The 25,830-nt window shown below is 41.2% G+C and overlaps 2 protein-coding genes and 1 pseudogene across 3 annotated transcripts; 2 read left to right on the top strand and 1 right to left on the bottom strand.

The window, feature by feature from the left end:
* The first annotated feature begins 2,702 nt into the window (after positions 1 to 2,702).
* On the top strand, positions 2,703 to 12,633 carry LOC118360410 (troponin C, slow skeletal and cardiac muscles-like; annotated as a pseudogene).
* A 1,545-nt stretch (positions 12,634 to 14,178) lies between these two features.
* Positions 14,179 to 18,801, top strand: tpk2 (thiamin pyrophosphokinase 2). 2 transcript variants are annotated; one of them, XM_035740614.2, is made up of 8 exons: positions 14,179 to 14,420; positions 14,668 to 14,909; positions 15,004 to 15,064; positions 15,146 to 15,276; positions 15,387 to 15,505; positions 15,636 to 15,768; positions 15,869 to 15,965; positions 18,616 to 18,801. In XM_035740614.2, the coding sequence occupies exons 1-8, from the start codon at positions 14,357 to 14,359 to the stop codon at positions 18,660 to 18,662; spliced, it is 894 nt and encodes a 297-aa protein (XP_035596507.1). In that variant the 5' UTR covers positions 14,179 to 14,356; the 3' UTR covers positions 18,663 to 18,801. The 2 variants fall into 2 exon arrangements, with proteins under 2 accessions (XP_035596507.1, XP_035596506.1); XM_035740613.2 differs by having other exon boundaries at positions 14,182 to 14,420; positions 15,001 to 15,064.
* Positions 18,802 to 18,846: 45 nt separating this feature from the next.
* Positions 18,847 to 25,627, bottom strand: LOC118360978 (rho-related GTP-binding protein RhoA-C-like). Its single transcript, XM_035740615.2, has 5 exons — positions 25,467 to 25,627; positions 21,202 to 21,357; positions 20,870 to 20,990; positions 20,630 to 20,760; positions 18,847 to 20,374 (listed from the first exon to the last, which is right to left on the bottom strand). Exons 2-5 carry the CDS (start codon positions 21,355 to 21,357, stop codon positions 20,201 to 20,203), a joined length of 582 nt encoding a protein of 193 aa, XP_035596508.1. The 5' UTR covers positions 25,467 to 25,627; the 3' UTR covers positions 18,847 to 20,200.
* Between the last annotated feature and the right edge of the window lie 203 nt (positions 25,628 to 25,830).

The raw sequence follows: 25,830 nt of genomic DNA on the forward strand, positions 1-25,830 counted from the left end.
TACTTTAAGACATGAAGGTCAGTCAAGGCGGAAAATTTCAATAACTTTTAAAGTTTCTTTAAGTGCAGTCGCAAATACCATCAAGAGCTACTGTATGATGAAACTGGGCTTTCATGAGGACCGCCACAGGAAAGGAAGACCCAGAGTTACCTCTGCTGCAGAGAATACGTTCATTAGAGTTACCAGCCTCAGAAATTGCATCCCAAATAAATGCTTCACAGAGTTCAAGTAACATACATATCTCAACATCAACTGTTGAGAGGAGGCTGCGTGAATGAGGCCTTCATGGTCGATTGTTGCAAAGAAACCACTACTAAAGGACACCAATAAGAAGAAGAAACTTGCTTAGGCCAAGAAACACGAGCAATGTCCATTAAACCGGTGGAAATCTGTTTTTTGGTCTGACGAGTCCAAATTTGAGATGTTTATTTCCAACCCCCGTTTCTTTGTGGGACGCGGTGTAGGTGAACGGATTATCTCCACATGTGGAGTTCCCACCGTGAAGCACGGAGGAGGAGGTGTGATGTGTGGGGGTGCTTTGCTGGTGACACTGTCTATGATTTATTTAGAATTCAAGGCACACTTAACCAGCATGGCTACCAAAGTATTCTGCAGCGATATGCCATCCCATCTGGTTTGCGCTTAGTGGTACTATCATTTGTTTTCAACAGGACAATGACCCAACACACCTCCAGGCTGTATAAGGGCTATTTGACCAAGAAGGAGAGTGATGGAGTGTTGCATCAGATGACCTGGCCTCCACAATCACCCGACCTCAACCCAATTGAGTTGGACCGCAGAGTGAAGGAAAAGCAGCAAGTGCTCAGCATACAAGTGCTCAGCATATGTGGGAACTCTTTCAAGACGGTTGGAAAAGCATTCAATGTGAAGCTGGTTGAGAGAATGCCAAGAGCGTGCAAAGCTGTTATCAAGGTAAAGGGTGGCTACTTTGAAGAATCTCAAATATAAAGTATATTTGAATTTGTTTAACAGTTTTTTGGTTACTACATGATTCCATATGTGTCATTTCATAGTTTTGATGTCTTCACTATTATTCTACAATGTAGAAAATTGTAAAAAAATAAAGAAAACCTACCCTGGAATGAGTAGGTGTGTCCAAACTTTGACTGGCACTGTATATTCACACTTCATGAAATGAAATAACTAACTGACAGAGTTTGCCTCGGTGCAGATTGTGGTCACCTATCACCATAAAAATCTGATGATTATTTATGGTCTGTATATTTTAGGTCTGCATAAGAGATTTGACCTTTGGCCTGGGGCCTGTAATACAGCTGGCAGACAATGGCAGGGACTGTCTTTATTTCCAGCAGTACAGTAGATGAAGAGGTAAGATTTATCACCGTGCCACATCCCCAAAACATATTCTCTCTCTCGCTCTCTCTCTTTCTCTCTCTCTCTCTTTGACAGCTGAGATGTTGGTGCACACTATTTCCAATCAAGGACACAAACCATCCAAAATAGCTTTACTGTATCTATTGTTATAATGACTTCCCGTGCCCATTTCACCCACCGATTGGCAGGGCATTCTCTTCCTCTTCCTTTGCTGATTTCAGAAGTTTGCTGTATAAAGTATTTGTAGCCAAAAATATTATACATCCATAGGCCTATCAAGAATATAGGGAACGTGCAGACCAATACACTCATGTGATTGCTTTTGAATAATCCTTAAAAACTACAAAATATGAAGAGTTTAAACAATTCAAATTAAATGTACATTTGATGCTTCTGTGTTGACTTTGGGGACATTAATACAGCTTATGATAGGCAGGGCTTCACTATTGCAGCCCTCCACTTAGGCCCAACAGTAGTTTAAACCCCCTCTTAACATCATAAAGACTATTTGTACTGTATAGACTTCATACACAGTGTTCACTATTATCTCCATAGTCAAACGAAAGATAAGTGATGAGTAATGAGTAAGTAATGATACAACACATCATTTTTTTTTTTACCTTTATTTAACCAGGCAAGTCAGTTAAGAACATATTCTTATTTTCAATGACGGCCTGGGAACAGTGGGTTAACTGCCTGTTCAGGGGCAGAACGACAGATTTGTACCTTGTCAGCTCGGGGGTTTGAACTCGCAACCTTCCGGTTACTAGTCCAACGCTCTAACCACTAGGCTACGCTGCCGCCCCAGGGATACTGTAATAAGTACAGTATCCCTGCAAAAAGACACGGATTGGAACTAATTTCTCTCCCCACAGACCAGTGTGGAGAGGCCACCAAATCCCCAACAAAACCCCAAATCTTGTATTTGAAAGATACTTATTTAGCTAAGAAATTGAGCTTATGTCAAAAACAACCACATTGGCATAACACAAACAAGTGTACTGATTTGACATCCTTAAAAAAAAAGGTGTTCCTACTTGGTATCATTTTCGCTCTAGGTCTAGCTTGGAGACAATACATGTCACCAATTTAGCTGCTGCGGCCTAGGCTCTCTTATTGTTGGACCATCTCTGTTCTTCATCTATTTATAGTTATCGTTCTCTCTCGTGATGAGAACAGTGGGATGACGCATAGAGGGGGTTCAGAAGTTTTTTTAACACCACATGCCCCTAACAATAAAGGCTGGGGCAGGTGTTGCTTCTATCATTTGTCCTGTGTCTGAGGCATTTGTGGGAGTATCGTTGTGTTCCGGTGACAAAAACAGAGACAAAGGCAGGCCAGCAGCCATGGATGATGTATACAAAGCAGCGGTGAGTACAGATACAGGGACAAAACCTGCAGGGTGGTAGTTAGGTGGTAGTTAGGTGACACAGGGGGATTCTAGAAAGTTTATGTAGAGGACAGTTAGAATCGATTAGGAGTCTTCATCTGATGTACTAAGTAGGAAGGAGGGTCATGATCTCCAACTTCCCTCATTGGTGTACCTGGGTGTACTGTGACTGGACGAGCCAAAAACAAGACACTGTTATGAAATCCCATGCCTTTTCTTTGGGGTTTGTTGGCTCAGGTTGTGGAGTGGGTAGCCGAGCCGTTAAGAGCATTGGGCCAGTCACTGAAAGGTCGTGGTTCGAATCACCCGAGCCGACTAGGTGAAAAATCGGTCGATGTGCCCTTGAGCAAGGCACTTAACCATTATTGCTTATGTAAGTTGCTCTGGATAAGAACGTCTGCAAAATGTATGTGAAAATAACATCCTGTCATGACTGTGGGTGTTATGTTTAACAAATTTCACACAATGGCTTTATGCTCCCGTTCACATTGTATTGACTGTGCACACTCTCTGGACACAAGCCAAAGGTGAATAGAGGTTAACGGTCCCTGAGAAAAGCCATCTCTAGCTGCTTGACTGAAATAGACATTGATGACATTAAGAAGCCCTAATCCGCTTCTAAGAGCTGTGAGAAGCGAGAAATGGGTTTACCAATCAACCTCTATTTGAGATATATTTCACAAGAGCTTCCGGGTTGTAAATTATGATTTCAGTATCCCCAAGGTACCTTTGATTGGTAGTCACATTTCGAAATGTTCCCACATTAGCGTTGACTGGTCAAAGGTAAATGCAGTAATATTGAGTGTCAAGCAGAGTTGGGGAGTAACAGATTACAAGTAAGGGATTACAAAAAAATTGGTAACTGAAATCCGTTAAATTACCAGCAAAAATATCATAATCGGATTACAGATACTTTTGAAAACTAGATGATTCAATTGAGGATCACTTTCAAATTCAGAAAGGATGTTTGCGAGAATTTTTTTTATTGACACTTCTCTGTTTTCTCAATGACATTCAAATCAGCATTGAAAAAAGGCGCACGTTTAAGTTTGTTCCACCTGAGCGAGTCTGACCACAAGTCAGAGAACACTATGAGGACACAAAATGTGTTTGAACGATCGAGGGAAAAGAGCAGGAAGAGGCTTTTGTAGGCTACAGTCCAAGCAATGTCTTCCAATGGTGCGACTGCTGTCGGCATCCAAAGATTATCCAACTTGAATAAACGCTTGGAGGCAGTGGTGGACTTTGGTATGGGCGACATCGGTAGCTGCCCAGGGCGGCATCTTGCCAGGGGTGGCATGGGGCGCCCACACACATTTTTTGGAATGGTGACATTTACGCGCTTGGTTTTATTTTGCTCATTGCACATCATGTCAATGATATAATGTCACCGTGTGGGACTGTGGGTCAATTAACCTTGGTCGGAGTAGGCGGCTTGATTCTAGTTTGTGAGCTAGGCAGGCTACTGCCTGGGAAGGTCTCCCACTCAGAAGTACAAGATGGGGAGGAGGGAGGGAGAGGTTGACCTCAGTTCTCCCCACTGGAAGCCCGAGGTAGGTGGAGTGAAGAAATCTATCAAATAGCACACCTCTAACTTTGTTCAGTACTCATGCAATTAGTAAAATCTGTCACACTACGAAATGCTACAAAATAAACCACAATTCATTCATAATATTGTGAATATATAGTTTCACAGACATATTGTTGCATTTTTTTCTGGTTTGTGCGAAATATTTAAGAATAATATAAAACCAGTCTGCACACCACCAAGGTGAATTGGTTTAGTCTTGACTCTTGGTTGACAGTGTTGGGGGATGGGTAATGTATGCTTGAGTGCCAAATCAACACAAATGGATAAGAAAAGGTCTAAGCCATCAGGAGGCCAGTTTAGGAAAAATAAGAAAGAAGAAGAGGAGAAATGCACAAAAGATAAAGGTATGCAGCTATGTCATCTCTTTATGAGTATAAAATGATGCATGTAATGAAATAGGCTAACAAAGACAAGTGCTATACAAGCCTATGTGCTATGTTGCTTGCTATGCTATTACAAATAGGGCGACAATATTTAATTTTCTGTCTAACTAGCTTACATAACATTAGATATCATTTCACACAGTTTCATCATGACAACGTGTGTAGCCTGTAGCAAAACGATTACAACCTAATTAGCACATTATTGATTTGGTTAACTTTCATTGAGGTGACATCATAAAGGTTTTCTGTGATTGTATTGACTAGTTCCTGAGCTCAGTAAGGGGAATTGCCAATGCTGTTGGCTAACTTATAAGACGTCTATATTATGCTGATATTTTGTACTTTTTGTGATATATTGAGTCTTTTGGGGTGTCTTATGCCTAGAATTAGCCAATGAAGTCATAGGGTTCATTTGGTTCCTATTCTGAAAGTTTGATAAATTGTGCATAATGACATGTATATTTAATTGTGCAACAAATGTATTTAGGGTGTCAGACTCATATACTGTAATTCAATGCAAATTCAGAGGTACTTATGAAATATTTTGGAGCACCCTCTGGGACTGGCCAGGAGGAGGAGCCATCTACATCCTCAGCCACACAGGCCTCTTTAGAAATTATCTCAGCACCTCAGGATGAGGAGCCATCTATCTCCTCAGCCTCACAGGTGTCTTTACAAATCTTGTCTGAGCCTGAGGATGAACACCTTAACCGTGTCCAAAAAATGACCTTGAGTCACACCACCAGCTACCTTGGCCACCAAATACAGAATGAACTTATTGATTTGTTGAGCAGCAAGGTCATTTCAATCATGGCAAGTGATCAAACTGGCGAGAAATTGCCAAGAATCTGAAGATCTCGTACAACGCTGTGTACTACTCCCTTCACAGAACAGTGCAAACTGGCGCTAACCAGAATCTGGCCTTCTAGGCTGAGTTGCAAATAAAAAAACATACCTCAGACTGGCCAATAAAAAGAAAAGATTAAGATGGGAAAAAGAACACAGATACTGGACAGAGGAACTCTGCCTAGAAGGCCAGCATCCCGGAATCACCTCTTCACTGTTGACGTTGAGACTGGTGTTTTGCGGGTACTATTTAATGAAGCTGCCAGTTGAGGACTTGTGAGGCATCTGTTTCTCAAACTAGACACTAATGTACTTGTCCTCTTGCTCAGTTGTGCACCAGGGCCTCCTACTCCTCTTTCTATTCTGGTTAGAACCAGTTTGCACTGTTCTGTGAAGGGAGTAGTACACAGCGTTGTATGAGATCTTCAGTTTCTTGGCAATTTCCCATATGGAATAGCCTTCATTTCTCAGAACAAGAATAGACTGATGAGTTTCAGAAGAAAGTGCTTTGTTTCTGGCCATTTTGAGTCTGTAATCGAATCCACAAAATGCTCAACTAGTCTAAAGAAGGCCAGTTTTATTGCTTATTTAATTAGTGCAACAGTTTTCAGCTGTGGTAACAATTGGAAAAGGGTTTTCTAATGATCAATTTGCCTTTTAAAATTATAAAGTGTGATGGTTGAGTGATGGTTGCTGATAGTGGGCCTCTGTATGCCTATGTAGATATTCCATTAAAAATCAGCCGTTTCCAGCTACAATAGTCATTTACAACATTGTCTCCACTGTATTTTTGATCAATTTGATGATATTTTAATGGACAAAAAATGTGCTTTTCTTTAAAAACAAGGGCATTTCTAAGTGACCCCAAACTTTTGAACGGTAGTATATATCCATTAATTCTTGAAGTGCCTCATGAGCTTAGTTCAACTGCTACACTCCAAGAGAACCCAAAACATAAGCTTGTTTTTCTCCAATATTTGTAAACATTGTAAATGTAAACAAACACTGTATAGCCTCATAACATGGTTAAAACAATCATTTTGATATCATGGATGGTCAGTCCTTTAATCCATACCTCTGTCTATTCATCTGAGAGTGATTACATTTCTCCAGATCCATCCCTCAGCTTTTTATCAAAACAAAGGTGGGGTGACAGTTTTGTTATTGTTTCATCTGTGGATTTGCCCTTTAAACAGCTGCATATTAACAAGATATCAAAGTGTCACCAACTTAAAGGTAAACAATAGGCCAAAAGCAAATGCAGCATTTGGCAATAATTTTTCACATGGTAATAGCACTTTTCAGTAGTATTCAAAGCATGCCATTCATTTTTTCAACTAGAATCAATGAGCCCAATCAGTCCTCCATGGGCCTGTTGCACAAAAGTAGAATTAAGAATCCGGGATAAATGACTAAGCTGAGCTCAATGAAGCCAAAACATGTGCGTCCAGGCTTAATTGGTTGCACAAAGACCAAGCCAGGATGAGCAGACACGGATTCATTAAGCCGGGTGAAACCAATCCTGGATAGGTGCGCGCTCACGGCTCACTCAAATAGACCCCGCCACAGATCACAGATTAACTGATTTACCATGGCAACTAGAGCCGCGTACTTTTCCCCGTGGAAGCACAAATCCTCATGGAGGCATACGAGGAGGTAAAAGATATAATTAAGAAGAAAGGCAACACCGCCACAGTGATAAAGCAAAGAGAAAAGGCGTGGCAAAGTATTGCAGACCGCCTGAATGCGTAAGTAGTGCACAATTACACACTCACCGCTCCGCTGAAACATCACAATTTCAATTCAAATATTTAATTCACATCTCCAAAAACGCAGTTGTACTGTAATTATGAAACGGTTAAATTTTTAATTGAAATGCACTGCAGATATGAGTGAAATTGTGTAAAGTAAGTCCATCACACTGTATAAAGCTATGATAAATTATTATTAAAGCCTTACATTATTATTTAACGTTACTACGCTCAGTACGGTTTAATCTTAGCCGTTGTACTCTGCTTCTTATGTTGTCCACCGTTTTTTTTGTGTTTCTCCTGCTTTCATTAATGTAAAGCTGCTTTGACAGAATGAAACAATTGTGAAAAGTGCTATATAAATAAAATGTAATTGAATAAATAGATGAGCTATAATAATAATCACTTTAATTTATATAGCGCCTTTCAAAGGACCCAAGGTCGGTTGCTCACTGCACTGCAAAAATGTCTTTCTTACTTAGTATTTTTGTCTTGTTTTCAGTAAAAAAAAAATATCTAAAAAACATCTTGAATATTTTCTTGAGCAAAATTACCTAGGAAAATAAGCAAAAAAATCTGCCAGTGATGTGCATTGATTGGTGTAATATTCCTCATCTTATGATTTCAGATGGTCTGCAATGCTGACTGTGTGATCAGCAATGTTGTGGCAAAATGGCCTGGCTCAGTCCATGACTCCAGAATCTTTCGGGCCTCTGAAATCTATCAGTGCCTATCACAAGGTAAGCCACACAACCCCTATTTATAACCATCATGGCTGTGTCAAGAATATCACTGTGTTTATGAGGTAGTAATGATGAGATTTTGTGTTGACAGGTGAATTCTCTGGTGTGTTGCTGGGAGACAGGGGTATGGCTGCCAGCCTTTTCTCCTGACACCTTTCACAGACCCCCAGGAAGCACAGCAGGCCTACAACCATGCCCATGCCAGGACCAGGGCCAGAGTTGAAATGACCTTTGGCCTCCTGAAGGCACGCTTTCACTGCCTTCACAAATTAAGGGTCAGCCCTGTTAGGGCATGTGATATTACTGTGGCTTGTGCTGTCCTCCACAATGTGGCCTGCCTGAGGAAGGAGAGGGCCCCAGAGTGCCACCAGCCATGGACTGGGGCAATCCGGCAATCTTCCCTGATGAACAGTGGTCGGCTGCTGAGGGACCAATATGTGTTGAATTATTTTAGTTAGTATGTGTGCTTTCAATTTTGGTTAAATATGTCCTGCGGTGGCAGAGGAATTTGGGTTTTTTGGGTTCGTTTTTTTACGAATTTGGCCTCTTATGATGTTTGTGCGGTATACTGTGTGTAATACAAGGCTGCAGGGAGGCTACTGCATCCATTCATTTGTCTGTTCAGTTGATGTGTATGGATTTGTCCTGCATTTATTTTAGTGTGCAGACATGCAGGGTGTGTTATATACAGACCTTTGAATGTGTATGTATCATTTTGTATAATATGCTTGGATTCTGTGCTTTCCATCTTGTAGAGTCACTGTGACTTCAGTTTCGAAAGGAGCTGATGGTTTACCTGCTTTGTTTTGTCCTTATTCAATAAAGGAACATAATGTTACACATTGTGTTTTTATATTCATATGGAATGTGTATTTGTTTATATGACAGAGTACTAGGGCCACACTGAAGAAAAAGGATAAAGTCATACATTTATGAGGCTGGTTCTTTCTGCAGAAAAGCTACATATTGTTTTTACAGTTTTGATACTTATGACAATGTGATACTTAATATTCTGGCACATCAGCATGTCTTTGTTTATGAAACCATACTGAAGTACAATTTCACGAAATGCCCCGCATCTGTCATTTTAACAACTGTCCTCCTTTAAAACAACTGGTTACAATATTATGACTTGTCTTTTTTCCCATCTGTGGCCCTAATATTCTATCATTTTATATATAGTCTATGGGAAACTGTAAATTATCTAATGATAGCAACATCTAAAAATCATTTTTTATCCAAAATCATTGAAATGAATGATCACAAACGTTTAAATAATGACAGTGGGTCTAGTTATATGTGATAACAATGTATAGTGAGCAGTGAAATAACTATTGGTTTCCATTTGTGGTGACTGCTGACTGACATTAGGGATGAGATTAAATAGATCCTGAATTTAGCCTGGTCTGGAGCAGGCTAGCTCCACAGAATAAATTCCATGGTAATTTATACCATAACATATCCTCCTGCCCCCTATCCATCTTTAGTGCAACCGGATTACGGATCAATTGAGCCAGGATCACCAAGATATCCTGGCTTAATCCCTTATCCTAGTTTTGTGCAACAGGCCCCATGACATCAAAAATCATAAACAACAGAGTAGGGCTGGCTAATAAATCCTTAGTTTTGGGGTTATGCTCAGGTAAAACAATATGGCTAATCTATACTTCCATATTTCCACGTCCTATTCTTGAAGATCAAGGCATATACATTTTTATTGGAATGACTGGAATTCTGATAGACTTTGGTTTTTAATGTAAAGACAAAATGTTATTGTATTATTATTATTATATGTAGTAGAAAGCGATGGGTTAGAAGAAGCCTACATAACCAACCCATAAAGTAAAATCCATATATGGCCAGCTATGTAAACGTTAACCTGCAATAGATGTCATTCAATTGGTAACATACATTTTGGTCTTCTTCTAATGCCTCTTAAGGGGAAGTAATCTAAAAGTAACTGAATGTAATCAGACTGTTACTGAGTTTGGGTAATCCAAAAGTTACGTTACTGATTACAATTTTAGACAGGTAACTAGTAACTGTAACGGATTACATTTAGAAAGTAACCTACCCAACCCTGGTGTCAGACACAACTAAACATGGTCATGCAATAGGAAAAGCACACAATGTGAAAGTGTCATTCAACACTCCTTTTATAGAGAGTAATTGAGAAGTACCAGCAGAGCTTTTCTGAATGTCTTGACCATTATTGTCCAATTTAGAAAAGGACATTGTCATTCTAACATAATTGTTAGCAGAGTTCAGTGTATGAATAAATGATCTCACCACAAGAGTTTATAAAGTCAATGGAAATTTAACATTGTATCTTTTGAATAAGCAACTTACAAGTACCAAGATTCACCAAGGTTAAACACAAAGTTAGTCATGTTCTAATGAGCCCAGCTATTCTGAAAAAGTTAATTCAATTTGAATTACCCCTTGCTAGCACAACAGAAAGCATGTTGTCATGTCAATACTATTATTCAACCATGCTGGTCATTTATGAACATTTGAACATCTTGGCCACGTTCTGTTATAATCTCCACCCGGCAGAGCCAGAAGAGGACTGGCCACCCCACATATGCTCTCTCTAATTCTCTCTTTCTTTCTCTCTCTCGGAGGACCTGAGCCCTAGGACCGTGCCCCAGGACTACCTGACATGATGGCTCCTTGCTGTCCCCAGTCCACCTGACTGTGCTGCTGCTCCAGTTTCAACTGTTCTGCCTTATTATTATTCGACCATGCTGGTCATTTATGAACATTTGAACATCTTGGTCATGTTCTGTTATAATCTCTACCCGGCACAGCCAGAAGAGGACTGGCCACCCCACATAGCCCGGTTCCTCTCTAGGTTTCTTCCTAGGTTTTGGCCTTTCTAGGGAGTTTTTCCTAGCCACCGTGCTTTTACACCTGCATTGTTTGCTGTTTGGGGTTTTAGGCTGGGTTTCTGTACAGCACTTTGAGATATCAGCTGATGTACGAAGGGCTATATAAATAAATTTGATTTGATTTGATTTGAATATGATCATTTGAGCTCATCATTATCTTCTCTGAGGACCCCGGAGAACGTGCTGTGTGTTTACATGGGATTTCTGGCATTTCTCTGCCCGACAACAATAAAACAAAGGACAGTTAGGAGGAAGAAGAGTGTCGACAGCTTTCGGCTCAAACAAATGGCTGTCAGTGGAGTCGGTGCCAGAGCCCCCCATCGCCCCCCGACAAGCATAGTACCCGACAAGCATAGTAGGTGAAGAAAGCAGCGGGACATTTCAGTCAGACTGCACCAGGGGTAGGTGGCTGTGCGCGACAGGTTTTGGGCTGAGTTCAAGAAGAGGGAGAAGGTGCTGGGGTACTAATGGGATGCATTACACACTGCGAGGGCTAGGGGCTGACTGCGGATCAAGGTGAAGAGAGACAAGAAAATTAGGAAATGACCACCAATGGCCTCCAGTGTGGTCCAACTATAATATATAATAATATATGCCATTTAGCAGACGCTTTTATCCAAAGCGACTTACAGTCATGTGTGCATACATTCTACGTATGGGTGGTCCCGGGGATCGAACCCACTACCCTGGCGTTACAAGCGCCATGCTCTACCAACTGAGCTACAGAAGGACCACAACTATGAGTGGTTTGTCAAATAATAAATGACAAGAGGCCAACCAACCTGCATAATTTAGGCACATAAAGTAGGTTAAAATGAGTTCTAAAGCACTATAACTGCATTTGCTCCACTATTCCCTTCAGGTTGAGAACTTAACAGAAGAGCAGAAAAATGGTGAGCCTTGCTTTTTGTACACAATAATCCTATGACATTCTTCTTTACCTTTGCACCATTCATATCTATGTAGAAACACTAGTAATACCCATCAGCGCCATTAAATCTGCTTCTCACCACTATGTTCCCACAGAGTTCAAGGCAGCCTTTGACATTGCATGTCAGGATGCGGAGGACGGCTGCATCAGCACAAAGGAGTTCGGGAAGGTGATGAGGACGCTGGGGCAGATCAACCCAACCCCTGAGGAGCTGCAGACGAGGTGGATGAGGATGGTGCGTCACTATGGCTGCAAACTGATTAACACTCAATACTACACACACAATATTACTGTACATCCCTTATACTAGCATGCTAACAGATGCCCATAAACCTCTGCATTGGCTTGCAAAACTACCTCTAACTTCCTTCATACTGGACACAGAGACATACAGATGGTATCCACTAGTTCATCTGACTCTGGGGAAGTAAAGAAGAGGCCTCATTGCCAAATTCCTGAAGTATACCTTTAACCTCAGGCAAAATCATTAGGTCAAGTAGCCTGAGGGGGTGGTTCATACATAGTTTTCAGACTGGTCTGAACTGTTACTTTGGAACTCACATTACTATGTTTCAATATTAAGACACCATGTTACAGCTGCTGTGTGTGTGTGTGTGCGTGCGTGTTTACAGGGAGCGGGACAGTAGGCTTTGATGAGTTCCTAGTCATGATGGTGCGTTACATGAATGAGGAAAGCAAAGGGAAACCGGAGGAAGAGTTGGCTGAACTTTTCCGCATGTTTGACAAGTAAGGCTAATATCAAGCAAAGTGGTTGCCAAAAAGCATTTGGGTTTACTCTAACAAGAACCTATAAAGACAAACATATAGACAACTAAAACAGTGTCAATATTACATTTACATTACATTTAAGTCATTTAGCAGACGCTCTTATCCAGAGCGACTTACAAATTGGTGCATTCACCTTATGACATCCAGTGGAACAGCCACTTTACAATAGTGCATCTAAATCTTTTAAGGGGGGGCTATCCTTTCATGCCAAACCTTTCACAGTTCAAATCCAGGCAGTCAGTAAGACATTTCTATTGCTGATCTATCATGTTCTCTGGGTGTCACTCTTCCACAGAGTTCCTGGAATTCATGAATGGGGTTGAGTAAAGGAATCAAAAGACTCATGGACCCTCAGACCGGGAAAATACTCATACCTCTTCTTAGCGCTGACATGCCATCACACCATTGCCTGAACAAGTTGGAAAACATTGAAATAAATCTACAACATGCATCCATCCTCAACATGTATTGGTTAACATCTTGTATGTGGTCCAGTTTCTATCCACAACACTATCATCCACAACACGGCCAGATGTGATACAGCCTGGATTCAAACCAGGCACTGTAATGACACCTCTTGCACTGAGATGCAGTGCCTTAGACCACTGAACCAGGGTCTGTAGTGACCCCTCTTGCACTGAGATGCAGTGCCTTAGACTGCTGCATCACTCTGGAGCCCTAGAAGCCCTTAAAGACAAGGGGTCTTGTTATGTCCTTGAAGTGTATTCCTTAAATATAAATGTATTTAATCCCCAATAATCATAGATCATTCAATTCAAAATATTAACAAAGGGGAGTAAACACTATACTCCACAATACTGTATATTTTCAATAAATAAAGATTTTCAGTAATACAGATGAAAGTGTCGTCAGTTCAATAAAACTGATATCAGTAGGATTGCTTATCAACATTGTATTGTAGCCTATTGTATTATATTGTAGACCGAACGAATAGCTATCAGGGTTGATGCTGTATAAAGGGCACAACGTCGGCCTGGTGAGGCTCTTAAGATGAGTGAGAAAGTCCAAGGTGTTGGCAAGGTTTAATACCACGTTCAAAACAACTGGGAACTCGGGAAATCTCTGACTACCGACTTCAGTGCGTTCAAGACCACTGGGAAATCGTAAAAAAAACAACGTTATCCTACTGAGAAAACTCGTTTTGAACGGTCATCCGGGACAACTGGGAACTCAGACATAAACGAGGTCAACTCATAATGTCAGTGATCTTCAGTTCGGCGCTCTAGAAAACTTCTGACATGGAATTCCGAGTTGAAATGCCGTTCAACTTGGAATGCCAAGTCGGAGCTTGTTTTTTCCGAGTTCCAAGTTGTATTAAAGGCATTGAAGTCGGAGATTTCATAGTTCCCAGTTGTTTTGAACATGGCGACACGCACGCGCACATACATACGCAGCCCTTGTGACTCCAAATATCGGCGTGCGATAAACCAGCTGCTGCAGCAGACGCGTCTTCAACCAATGGAAATGTTGCGAATCATGTGGGCGTTTTATGCAGTGGGCGATTGCGCACGCCGAGTACACACCGCTGAGAGGAACATGGCGCTTGCAAAATAATCACAGTGAAAAGATTATGTAGCTACATAAATAAAACATAACATATCGTTGTTTAATTTGTACCCTTCATAAAATCATTGGACTCGCGTCAAAAACCTAGGCTTGAAATCATGACTACCTGGTCGGAAAAAATGCTCCAGGTGCTTCGTCGAATGAATAACTTTTATTCGCCAGGTTAGAGTTAAAACTATTTGTGATAACTGGAAGTGAATTACAAGCTGTGGCTAGCTATGTGTGTTTGATAGCGACAATTATTAGGTGTTATGCCGCGTTCACGTGGTTGAACCTGGCACGTGTATAACTACAACCAGTTAGAAAATCGGACATTTCCGAGTTCCGACTAGTACGTGAATGCGGCATTATCTAGGCTATACTACAACACATCTCTCTCGCATCCAATATGTATGTTTGTGTCACCCAGGCTCCAGTCGCACCACATGCCTTCGGTTTGAGGTGGGAGGAGAGCAAGTTGGGTGGGTGCCTTCCAAAGTGGCGTCCATTTTGAGTACATTTCCAGAGGTCTTCAATCCACCACAAGGTGGCGCTATTACTCTGTGCCAAAATCTTGACTCCTATGGGAGGAGGTCAGATGCTGTTGATTCTGTTCTTCAGTCACTTAGGAGGGAAGGCTTGTTGACTGTCTTGAAAGGATGGAGAAATGAGGTGAGAGTATTATAATATGCTGTAAAACTGAAAACAAACTATACACATTTTTAAAATTCCCTGAAATTATGTATTTGGGCATCTTCTATAGAAGTATGAAGTAATGCCCAGATTCTGCGACACTCCACTAATGTGTATGGAGAGATCTGCCACAAGTAAGTCGTGTCCTAAGCAATAACAGTAGAAAATAATCTCAGTGTTCCCCCTGCATGCCCTATTAACATTGTCTTTTGTAGGCCTTTTTGGAGTGAAACGGTATGGAGTCCATATTAATGGGTACTGCCAGGGTGAAAATGGGGAACTCAGGATGTGGGTGGGACGACGATCCATGACCAAGCAGACCTACCCTGGAAAACTGGACAACCTGGTCAGCACCTATTGATTTAAAATTATAATACAACCGTTTACATTTTACCGGTACATATTTTTTTGTGAATGGCAAACTGGTTTGACCATGTTCTTCCACCATGTTTTCAGGCAGCTGGGGGACTAGCAGCAGGTATCGGTGTGAAAAACACCCTGATCAAGGAATGTGAGGAGGAGGCCTGCATCCCAGAAGACATAGCAGAGACTGCCCGCCCCGTAAGCACAGTGAGGTGATTGACATCTCAACAGGAGTAGCCAGCTCTGTCTGCAGTCTCATTGAGAATATCTCTTTGTATGCTTTTACATAGGCCTACAATCGAATCCACATTATTTCAATCACCCCTGTGTCTTCTCTCATAGCTATACTTATGAGGATGAGGAAGGGGTGTTTCCTGAAAGCCAGTTTGTGTTCGACTTGGAGCTACCTCCTGAGTTCAAGCCTAAGATAGGGGATGGAGAGGTGCAAGAGTTCTACCTCTACTCCATGGACAAGGTCAGCCACTCTACTTTTGAGCACCTCTAGTACTGCATGTTAGTTTTTATGTCTGGCCCGCAAAGAATGTCTTCAAGGAGGCCTACAATGTTGTTTTCAGGTGAAAGAACTACTGATCAGTGACGACTTCAAGCCCAACTGTGCCATGGTGGTCCTAGACTTCCTCATCAGACATTCCTACATACAGCCTGATACAGGTTTGCATCAGTACATCAATCAATGACATGGGATAACAGTGATAAAAACTAGGCAGAGGCTGCGGATCTGTCGTCAACACCCCCCCCCCAGGTTATTTCCCCCCCAGAACTGAAGATCCGATTCATGTTCCGTGCATGTGTTATTTTACGGACACATTGTTTACGTAGCTGCTGCTCACGCTCCCTTTTGTTTCTTTCTTTCCACACCCTCTTCTACCAATATGGTCAACAAGATGTAGCTACGTTTCTGCCTCATATCTGAAAAGCAGAAATAAAAACCCCACTGCTATTTGAACGAACATTACAAAGTAAATATTTTGTAGGCTACAACCTATCTGTTGTAAATAAGAATATTGCAAAAGCACAAGCAGGGAGCAGTCTACATATTGCATGAGGGAAAAACAGTCTGGTGTAACCACACTGTACATCTGTGATGTAGCCTCATTTTTACAGTTATGCTGCCATATCGTAGCCTGAGTTGCTGAAAAATAACATGACTGCCACCTGTTTTGTCGATGCTTGCAATGATGGTGAACTCCCCACCTGAGTTTTGCATTGGGGCAAAACAATCTGCGTAACAGGTTAAAACTGTTATTTCGCAAGTACCACAGGATATGATTGAAATTTGCCAGAGTAGCTGTTCCACCTATGGGCAACCGAACGTTATAGGCAGCCGAAGTGTGTACAGTTGGGGCCAAAAGTTTTGAGAATGACACAAATATTAATTTCCACAAAGTTTGCTACTTCAGTGTCTAGATATTTTTGTCAGATGTTACTATGGAATACTGAAGTATAGATACAAGCATTTCATAAGTGTCAAAGGCTTTTATTGACAATTACAAGTTGACAATTACAATTGACAAGTTGATGCAAAGAGTCAATATTTGCAGTGTTGACCCTTCTTTTTCAAGACCTCTGCAATCCACCCTGGCATGCTGTCAATTAACTTCTGGGCCACATCCTGACTGATGGAAGCCCATTCTTGCATAATCAATGCTTGCAGTTTGTGGGTTTTTGTTTATCCACCCGCCTCTTGAGGATTGACCACAAATTCTCATTGGGATTAAGCTCTGGGGAGATTCCTGGCCATGGACCCAAAATATCTGTTTTGTTCCCCGAGCCACTTAGTTATCACTTTTGCCTTATGGCAAGGTGCTCCATCTTGCAGGAAAAGGCATTGTTCGTCACCAAACTGTTCTTGGATGGTTGGGAGAAGTTGCTCTGTTGGTACCATTCTTTATTCATGGCTGTGTTCTTAGGCAAAATTGTGAGTGAGCCCACTCCCTTGGCTGAGAAGCAACCCCACACATGAATGGTCTCAGGATGCTTTACTGTTGGCATGACACAGGACTGATGGTAGAGCTCACCTTGTCTTCTCCGGACAAGCTGTTTCCCGGATGCCTCAAATAATCGGAAAGGGGATTCATCAGAGAAGATGACTTTACTCCAGTTCTCAGCAGTCCAATCCCTGTACCTTTTGCAGAATATCAGTCTGTCCCTGAAGTTTTTCCTGGAAAGAAGTGGCTTCTTTGCTGCACTTCTTGACACCAGGTCATCCTCCAAAAGTCTTTGCCTCACTGTGCGTGCAGATGCACTCACACCTGCCTACTGCCATTCCTGAGCAAGCTCTGTACTGGTGGTGCCCTGATCCCGCAGCTGAATCAACTTTAGGAGACGGTCCTGGCGCTTGCTGGACTTTCTTGGGCGCCCTGAAGCCTTCTTCACAACAATTGAACCGCTCTCCTTGAAGTTCTTTATGATCTGATAAATGGTTGATTTAGGTGCAATCTTACTGGCAGCGATATCCTTGCATCTGAAGCCCTTTTTGTGCAAAGCAATGATGACAGCATATTTCCTTGCCGGTTAACCATGGTTGACTGAGGAAGAACAATGATTCCAAGCACCACCCTCCTTTTGAAGCTTTCAGTCTGTTATTCTAACTCAATCAGCATGACAGTGATCTCCAGCATCATCTTCGTCAACACTCACACCTGTGTTAACGAGAGAATCTCTGGTCCTTTTGTGGCAGGGCTGAAATGCAGTGGAAATGTTTTTGGGGGATTCAGTTCATTTGCATGGCAGAGGGACTTTGCAATTCATCTGATCACTCTTCATAACATTCTGGAGTATATGCAAATTGCCATCATACAAACTGAGGCAGCAGACTTTGAAAATGAATGTGTCATTCATTCAATGACTGTAGCTGGTAACCAGTTTGACAGTGGCAAAATCTTAATGAATTCCAGTGATCGGTCTGCCGCAAGGACAATGGGAGATTTTTAAATTTTTTATCGCTATTTAGACCGTGTCTTGCTTGTTTGATATGTCTAAATAGCTGCATGGAATCTCTACTTAGACTGCCTGTTTGTGTCATGCTTATGTTTAATAGCCTACTGTTACAAAAGTGTGTTGTACAACATGTCAACGTTTGTAGACTACACCACACAGACGTCCAATCCGGAGCAGCTATGTATAAAAACAATATGTAGAGCACATTGGGCCTCTCATACCTTTAACTGTCAGGAAGAGGTCAAGTGAAAGTCGGAACTGCAGCCACCATACAAACTATTTACAGTAGTGCAATTGTCAATTTAAACACCAACAATAGCAGAAGATTCGAGACAAATCTGACTGCTCTCTTTTTTTCCAGAGCCCTATTACCAGGAGTTTGTTGCTGGACTCCACCACACTTTGTAAATACTGAAGTGAAAAATGTTACATGAGGGATGGCCAGGAGATGCACTCCTTTCTCGATGCCTTGATCTATTCTGTCAAATGTTCAATCTTGTACTGTTTTGTAACAGAATCGTGAATAAATTCCATTCATATCTTGGGATTTTGTGTTGAGAGGCATGAAGCATGAAAGAACGACAACCAACCATTCCCTATAACAATTTATTTTCTTAAGAGTACTTTTAAAAAGAGGACTGCGGAAATGTGAGGATGCATTTGTATACAAAAGACCTCCCACACAAATGACTAAGATGTTATTTAAAGAAATTACTTGCGTTTAATAGTATGACATATTGTCAATCTTTTTCTTGGATTACTAAGCATTTTACATGTTATTTTTTAAACTCATCCTAAAGTTACTAATTTTTGCAAAATATGCACAACTGATACAGGATAAGCCAGTAGACTCTCACAAGGTTAAACATACAGTACAAGAGGGGAAAAACAGGAAGACATACAGTTTTAGAAAGACGGACTGGAGGGAGTGAGCAATAGGTCACATTAAAAACCCACTCCCAATAATAGCCTGGCATGCAGGCAAAAACAATCTGCAAGAAGAAAATACCAAATTTGCAAAACCTTTATCACTTAATAAAAAGTCCCCCCCCCCACCTCCCCTTTCAAACCAAACAGTGTTTGACAGTCCGCATCAAATGTAGATTCTTTATGACTTGAGGCCAACTAATGATAAAACCAAATTCTAAAATTATTTTTCATTATAATACATGAACAGGCGTACAAAAATCAGTTAGTATCAATATTATTGTATGCATTTTAATATACATTTTATAGTCAAAGGCAAATAAAAATATGTAGCCATTTAAAATCAAAATTGCTTGTATCAAATTAACTATACTATTGGACCAATTATATCATAAGAGGTGCTGGTCCATGCAAGATTATGATACCATAGAAGGAGATGCTGGTCCGTGCAAATATAGGGTTAGTCTATCCATTGGGAGAACAAAGAAAATAAACACCTATGGTATGGCTGGACAGAAATGAAAGACAAGCGCAGACAGACACTGCAAGCCAGGGAGGTCAGAGTTGGGAGAACATGCACCATGATGCAACGAAACCCCCTTTCTCTGACGATGCTCAGCTCTATGAACCAGGGCAATAGCGCTGTGGTGAACAACCTATCATGAACACCAATTGTATCCCGTCCCTCAGAGTACACCACCCTGACAAGTTTACCAGAGAGATGTTTTTTCTTTACCCTTCTACTTGTCCAAGACCCAATTAAAAAAATCTTAACCTTACGATTATCTTATTTTAAAAAACAATTGGCAATCAACTTGGCCTTCAATGTAAACTCCCTTTTGTTACATTTGACCTTCACCGTCTCCATTTCCTTTGGCCTAGTTTAATTGTGTTTTTCCTCCCTCACACCCCCCTTGAAACTCACCCACCCTTCCACAGAGGCAGACTTAGAGGGGTGCAGCGTTTCTCTGCCCAATTTGTTTCCCCCTTCCTACCCACTCCCATCTTTCTCCAGCTCTCTATAGCAGGAGGCAGGCATTCTTCTTTCCACGTTTCTTGGCCTGCAGCGCGGCCCTGGTGGCCATCTCAAACACCTCCCTCACGCCGTCTTTCGTCTTGGCTGAGCACTCCAAGTAGCCAAACGCGTTGATGCGGTTAGCCATGTCCCGGGCCTCTTCTGGCTTCACTGGTTCCTGTTCACGTGTCAGAGGTGTGAAAGTATTCAGAGGTATTCTATGGTTGGCATCCATTGTGACATACTAAACCACCAATCATAACAAGCCAAACAAAAACATAACTAGCTAAACTGAACTAAACAAAAACCTCAACCTGTGTATATTTAGACAATAGCAGACAATACATGAAGTGTCAGTAGCTATGAGGCAACACAACCACAATAAAATAAATGTAATGGATTGTTTAGTTTCAATGCTACATTTAAGAAATACCTGCTTCATTTTTGCTAGCTCCCGACGCGTGTGCTCGTCATTCCGCAGGTCCTTCTTATTACCCACAAGAATAATGGGTACATTTGGACAGAAGTGTTTTACTTCGGGGGTCCACTTCTCTGGGATATTCTCTGTTTCAGACACAGGGGATAATTTTAGGAAAATGCTGCTAGTGAAACGGGATAATTTGTTGCATTTACCACAAATGATAGATTAACTTTACAGTCACCAATGCATTACCCAAGCTGTCGGGGCTATCTATGGAAAAGCACATGAGGATGACGTCAGTGTCAGGGTAAGAGAGAGGCCGTAGTCTGTCGTAGTCCTCCTGTCCAGCTGTGTCCCAGAGGGCCAGTTCCACCTAGAACCCACATGGAGAGCAGAAATTCACATTTTAATCATTTAGCCGATGCTCTTATTCAGAGCGACTTACAGTAGAGAATGTATACACTGCTGTTTAGCCAAAAACTGTAACTTGCTCTGGAGAAAAGGTGAAAACTAAGACTTAAACATAAAAATCGTTTTCAATTGTGTCTTGATAGCATACTGTGTGACTAACAGTATAATCTCACCTGCTTACTGTCCACCTCAATATCTGCGACATAGTTCTCAAACACTGTAGGTACGTAGACCTCAGGGAACTGGTCTTTACTGAAGACTATGAGCAGACAGGTCTTTCCACAAGCACCATCACCAACAATCACCAGTTTCTTACGGATCGCAGCCATCTGCAAGAGAATTTCTCAGTTAAAGTGCAACATTGAATTTGTGATAATATAGCACAACCAAGAAAATTAAGATTTGTAAGCAAATGTGTTCATACAGTCTTAGTTAACCTGTTACTCAGACCCCCTCTGGTGGCATTTTCTAAACATTGCATAATATTGTATATTACCCTCAAAGTAAATTTTGTTTTCAAAATGATAAGTTCTACAAACACAGTACTGTTAGAAAGGTATGAACTGTGGGACTCAGATAAAGGTGTCAGAAACAATGTAACTACTACAGGGCCCGAGATACAGCAGACCATAAGAGATTTAGTATAGATTTGAGAAAATATGTCACCAATTACTGTTTTCAAAAATAAAATATTTTACCTAATGATGGCCTAAACATACGCAAATTCCCATTGGATCACAGGGCTGCAGGACTTTTGCAACGTGCTATACTGTCATCTTACAGGAATGATATACTGTACATATGAGTACAAAGCTGAAGTCTACTTATCCATTTATTTAAATATATCCTCCGCCTAATTCCCAGTTCTTCCACTAGAAAGTAGGAGATCACACGACGTCTCTTGGCCACTTGAAACCAATTGCGTCTGGTTTGGGTAGTGAGTTATTGTGCCAAAATGTCTGAACGGATTGTCAAGCCTGTCATCTTAAATAACCTTCGCAAATCAGGGCTTTCAAGTTATGAGGTCGTTTTTTTGGTATAAAATACAGACCGGTGAAGAAACGTAACTTATTTCCCCATTGTAAATAATGAGCTAGCAAAACGGTACATGTGGATGATGCAAACAAGGTAATGCATTGTATACTCAATGCGTATGCGGTCAGTGTTCTGGAACTCTACGGCACTGACTGAGTTGGCCTAACGTTATCACGTTATCACAAATGCGCTGGGCATTTGACCGGAAGCATTTTAAAAGTAGGGGACTCATGTGCATTGGATGCTTAACTTGTTTAGGGCGTCCACTCATGGTGCTCAGAATGACAGAAATCACATTTCAATTAATTCATCTTAAACAGAACATGCAAGTCTTTACCACGCACTTTGAAGATGTTAGAACATGTACTTTACCTCAGCCAACAAGAACGAACAGCGAAATACGTTACGAATAGTAGGCTGAGTAGATTAGATCGAGTTAATTTGTCTAAATTCTGACTATCACAGTTTGCAAAACTGTTCAATGCATGGATGAGCGCGTAGAAGAAGGCCTGGGCTATAGACTATCAGATACGTTTCTTATTTCTTTATAAGGGAAAACACAGTTCATGCAATTCTACTGTCTGGAGACATTAATGTTTTTTTATACGACAAATTACAGGGTAGCCTACTCTGCTAAGACTAACAAACATATCAAGAAAAATGAAGTCAATCTAAACTGGAGGAAATGATTGTCCAAAATACATTTAAGTGGCACTGAACCAACAATGATAGTGAATATGCGCAGTGCGCACTCACCGGGGATATGGCCGATGCTCTCAGCTGGTGTCAATAAGGCAATAGGCCTACTGTTTGCTCAATTAAGTTGAGCATTTTGATAACTAATAGACCGTTTGGAGTCATTTCATTGTATTTTCTTTACAGCAATAGCCATTTGCTTTCCCGTGATTTTATTTTTAAATATTGCGATGACTGGTTGGGCCTCTACTTTTCACTGACAATCACAACTCAGCTGGCTGATACTTGCTGCCTTTCCTTCCCACTGTAGGCAAAGCAATACAAAAAAAAAAAAACTTGTTTTAAGGCTAGGGATAGCTAATGATCTACTATGGTCAAATCATGCTTTAGTAGGCTATTTTGAATGGTTTTATTTATTTCTGTGTAGTAGAAAATGTACCTATTATATTAGTCAGCTTGAGAAAGAAATAGCCCAAACAGACTCTGGGAGTTGTGGGACGGCAGATCCCAAATTCATACAAATCAGTAGGCCTAGGCAACGAACGTTAAAAGGCAATGAATCTGATGCAACAGATCAGAAAGTTTAGCTTAAAGTGTTGATAAACTATTTCTTAACATTATTAGCACAGGAATGCGCACAAGGCAATAGGCTACATGCAAATGTTCATTTGGTTACCGGGGGGAAAAATATATATATAGAACATGAGCGAAAATAGGCTTTGTTTCAATGGCTTATGGAAGTCTATAAAATAATATCTTCAACTGATATGGTCGGATTTTGCCTAGGCTACTTTGAAGGAAGGTATTGAACTATGCCTCATATGAAATAAAACGTTCAGTGTTCAAACAATTAAGTAGCTATGTTTTCAAAATGCATACTGCCTCATACTCATGGCAAAGTGTTGTGATGCGATGAAGCCTGGCATGTTGCCTAGCATTTGAATGGCGAATGGGTAACGCGCTTCAATTACAAGTTGAGAAATATACCATTGCGTTTAGAATTGTTGCACAATATTGAGTTTATAAAAGCGCTGTCCGACAGATGTTCCATTCACAGGCTCTGTATCTATGTTGTGCACGTGTGATAAATAAAATAAACGAATAAACACGCGCCAATTTAGTACCACTAAATTATGCAAATTGCCCATAGAAGATAAGTATGACCAGTCAAATGTATTTACATCAACGAATAGGCTAAAAGTCTATTTCGCAATGGGATTTTTTTCCCGGGCAATTTGCCGGTGCCAATTTTATTTATCGGCTTGATTAGTACCGTCTAATTGAAACCCTGGTTCCCACCAACAACTGAATTTGGGGCAAAGCCTCCTAAATGCGTCAAAGGACCTATGAAAGCCAGCCACCAACTTCAGCTCCAGTAACAGAATCTGAACATCTGGAACATTACCATAGAGCCAGTTTCCCACACACAAAGTTCGCCATTGCAGTGCTTTTCAGTCCAGGACAAGGGTTAATCTGAGTCCAGGAAAACAGTCCGTAGTGCTCAAGGCCTGTAACCCCATAGATTTATAGTAACCTAACTTTAATTATTGATCTAAGCCTACTGAATTTCAGGAACATGCATAAATGGAAATGTTTAATACATTAACATGGAATGACCCATCATACCAAAAAAGTCACTATCATCACTAAGGACAGATTACCTGCTGAAGACCCTTTGATTGAGATCAAGCTTGCCACCCCATGGACGCATGTCCTCAGCACCCCAGCTCTCACAAAAACCCTCAGGGTTTCAGGGGTTAGCTTCGCCCACGCTGTGTATTAGCGTTATGAAACGTCAATCATCTCTTGCTAAACGGTTTTTGAAACATGCTGATATGCCCCTCTTTCAAATAAAAAATACAGTAAGTAAAGCAGTTTTGCACAGACCTATATACTATGTGTGCCTCCAGTTGACGAACTACACTTCTTATCCAGTTACACTTAAAGGTGTTCAGAGTAAACTAGATAGCACAGGTACAGCTTCCAAAACATGCGTTAACGATGAGCGTTGGGGATCTTAAAATTCCCCACGGGCTTGGCAGAAGATACTATCGTCAATAGGCGCTAAAGGTAGTTCGTCTATGAATGGATTAGCCGCACCCAAGTTCTATTAGCAAGCTAGTTATCCCCCCCCCCCTTCACGTAACCTCAGTGCTAGATAACTACTGTAGCTAGTTGGACAAACAAATAGTTAGCTACAATGATTGTCTCATTTAAAAACGCCCAGTATTGCAAGTGCGGCTCGGTGGACGGTGGTTATTTACATTGTCACTTGTCATGTCAGCGGTATCTAGCGAGTTAGCTAGGATAGCTTGTTAACCAAGTTAGTTAGCTAGAGATCTTGTCGACTATACAGGGTGAAGAGTGAGTTAGCTAGCTAGCTCTCAGACCAGGGATGTGTTACGAACTTCCTAATGGTGGTGATGGCACTGTATACCCGACTCTGGTGACCTGATATCTAGCATTGGCCTGTATAGCTCTGACTGGTGGAGCTGAAACGTTTAGTCTTTTCACTTCAATTGTTCGTTCGTTCGTTTCCGGCATCAACGCCGCTAGCTAATTTGTCACTCTGGCCTAATGTCATATTGGCTACAGAAAACACGTTTTAAAGCCTCATTCAAACATTTAGTTTATAAATGGTCCCTTTTCATGGTGATAAATAACAACGATGTTAAAATAGGTTACATTTAGCTACTAGTTTTATTACCGTTTTCGTTGCAGATGTCCTCGCCTTTTTCTTTTCCTGTCCGACCCTTCAACCCCGCCCCCGACAGTGTGCCACGCCGATAACATCCGCCTTTGCCCATGATCTCGCACCAATAGGACGCCTCAAATTAATGAGTGACAGATATTTAAGTCAACAATATATATACATGTTTACCGGTTCAGGGAAAAACGGAAGTCACGAGTGGATCTTGTTCGGTCCATGCTAATCGAGATCCTTGGGACGTCCCTAACCCAATATCGACCAGAACCTGTCATTCCAATGGGAGAAAATTAATCATAGTGAAAAGAACAAGCAAGGTGGGCAGAGCCAAGCACAAGCTAGTGAGATCCTATTGGGGCATTCT

The sequence above is a fragment of the Oncorhynchus keta genome, chromosome 28 (genome assembly GCF_023373465.1).
Source record: "Oncorhynchus keta strain PuntledgeMale-10-30-2019 chromosome 28, Oket_V2, whole genome shotgun sequence".
NCBI lineage: Eukaryota > Metazoa > Chordata > Actinopteri > Salmoniformes > Salmonidae > Oncorhynchus > Oncorhynchus keta.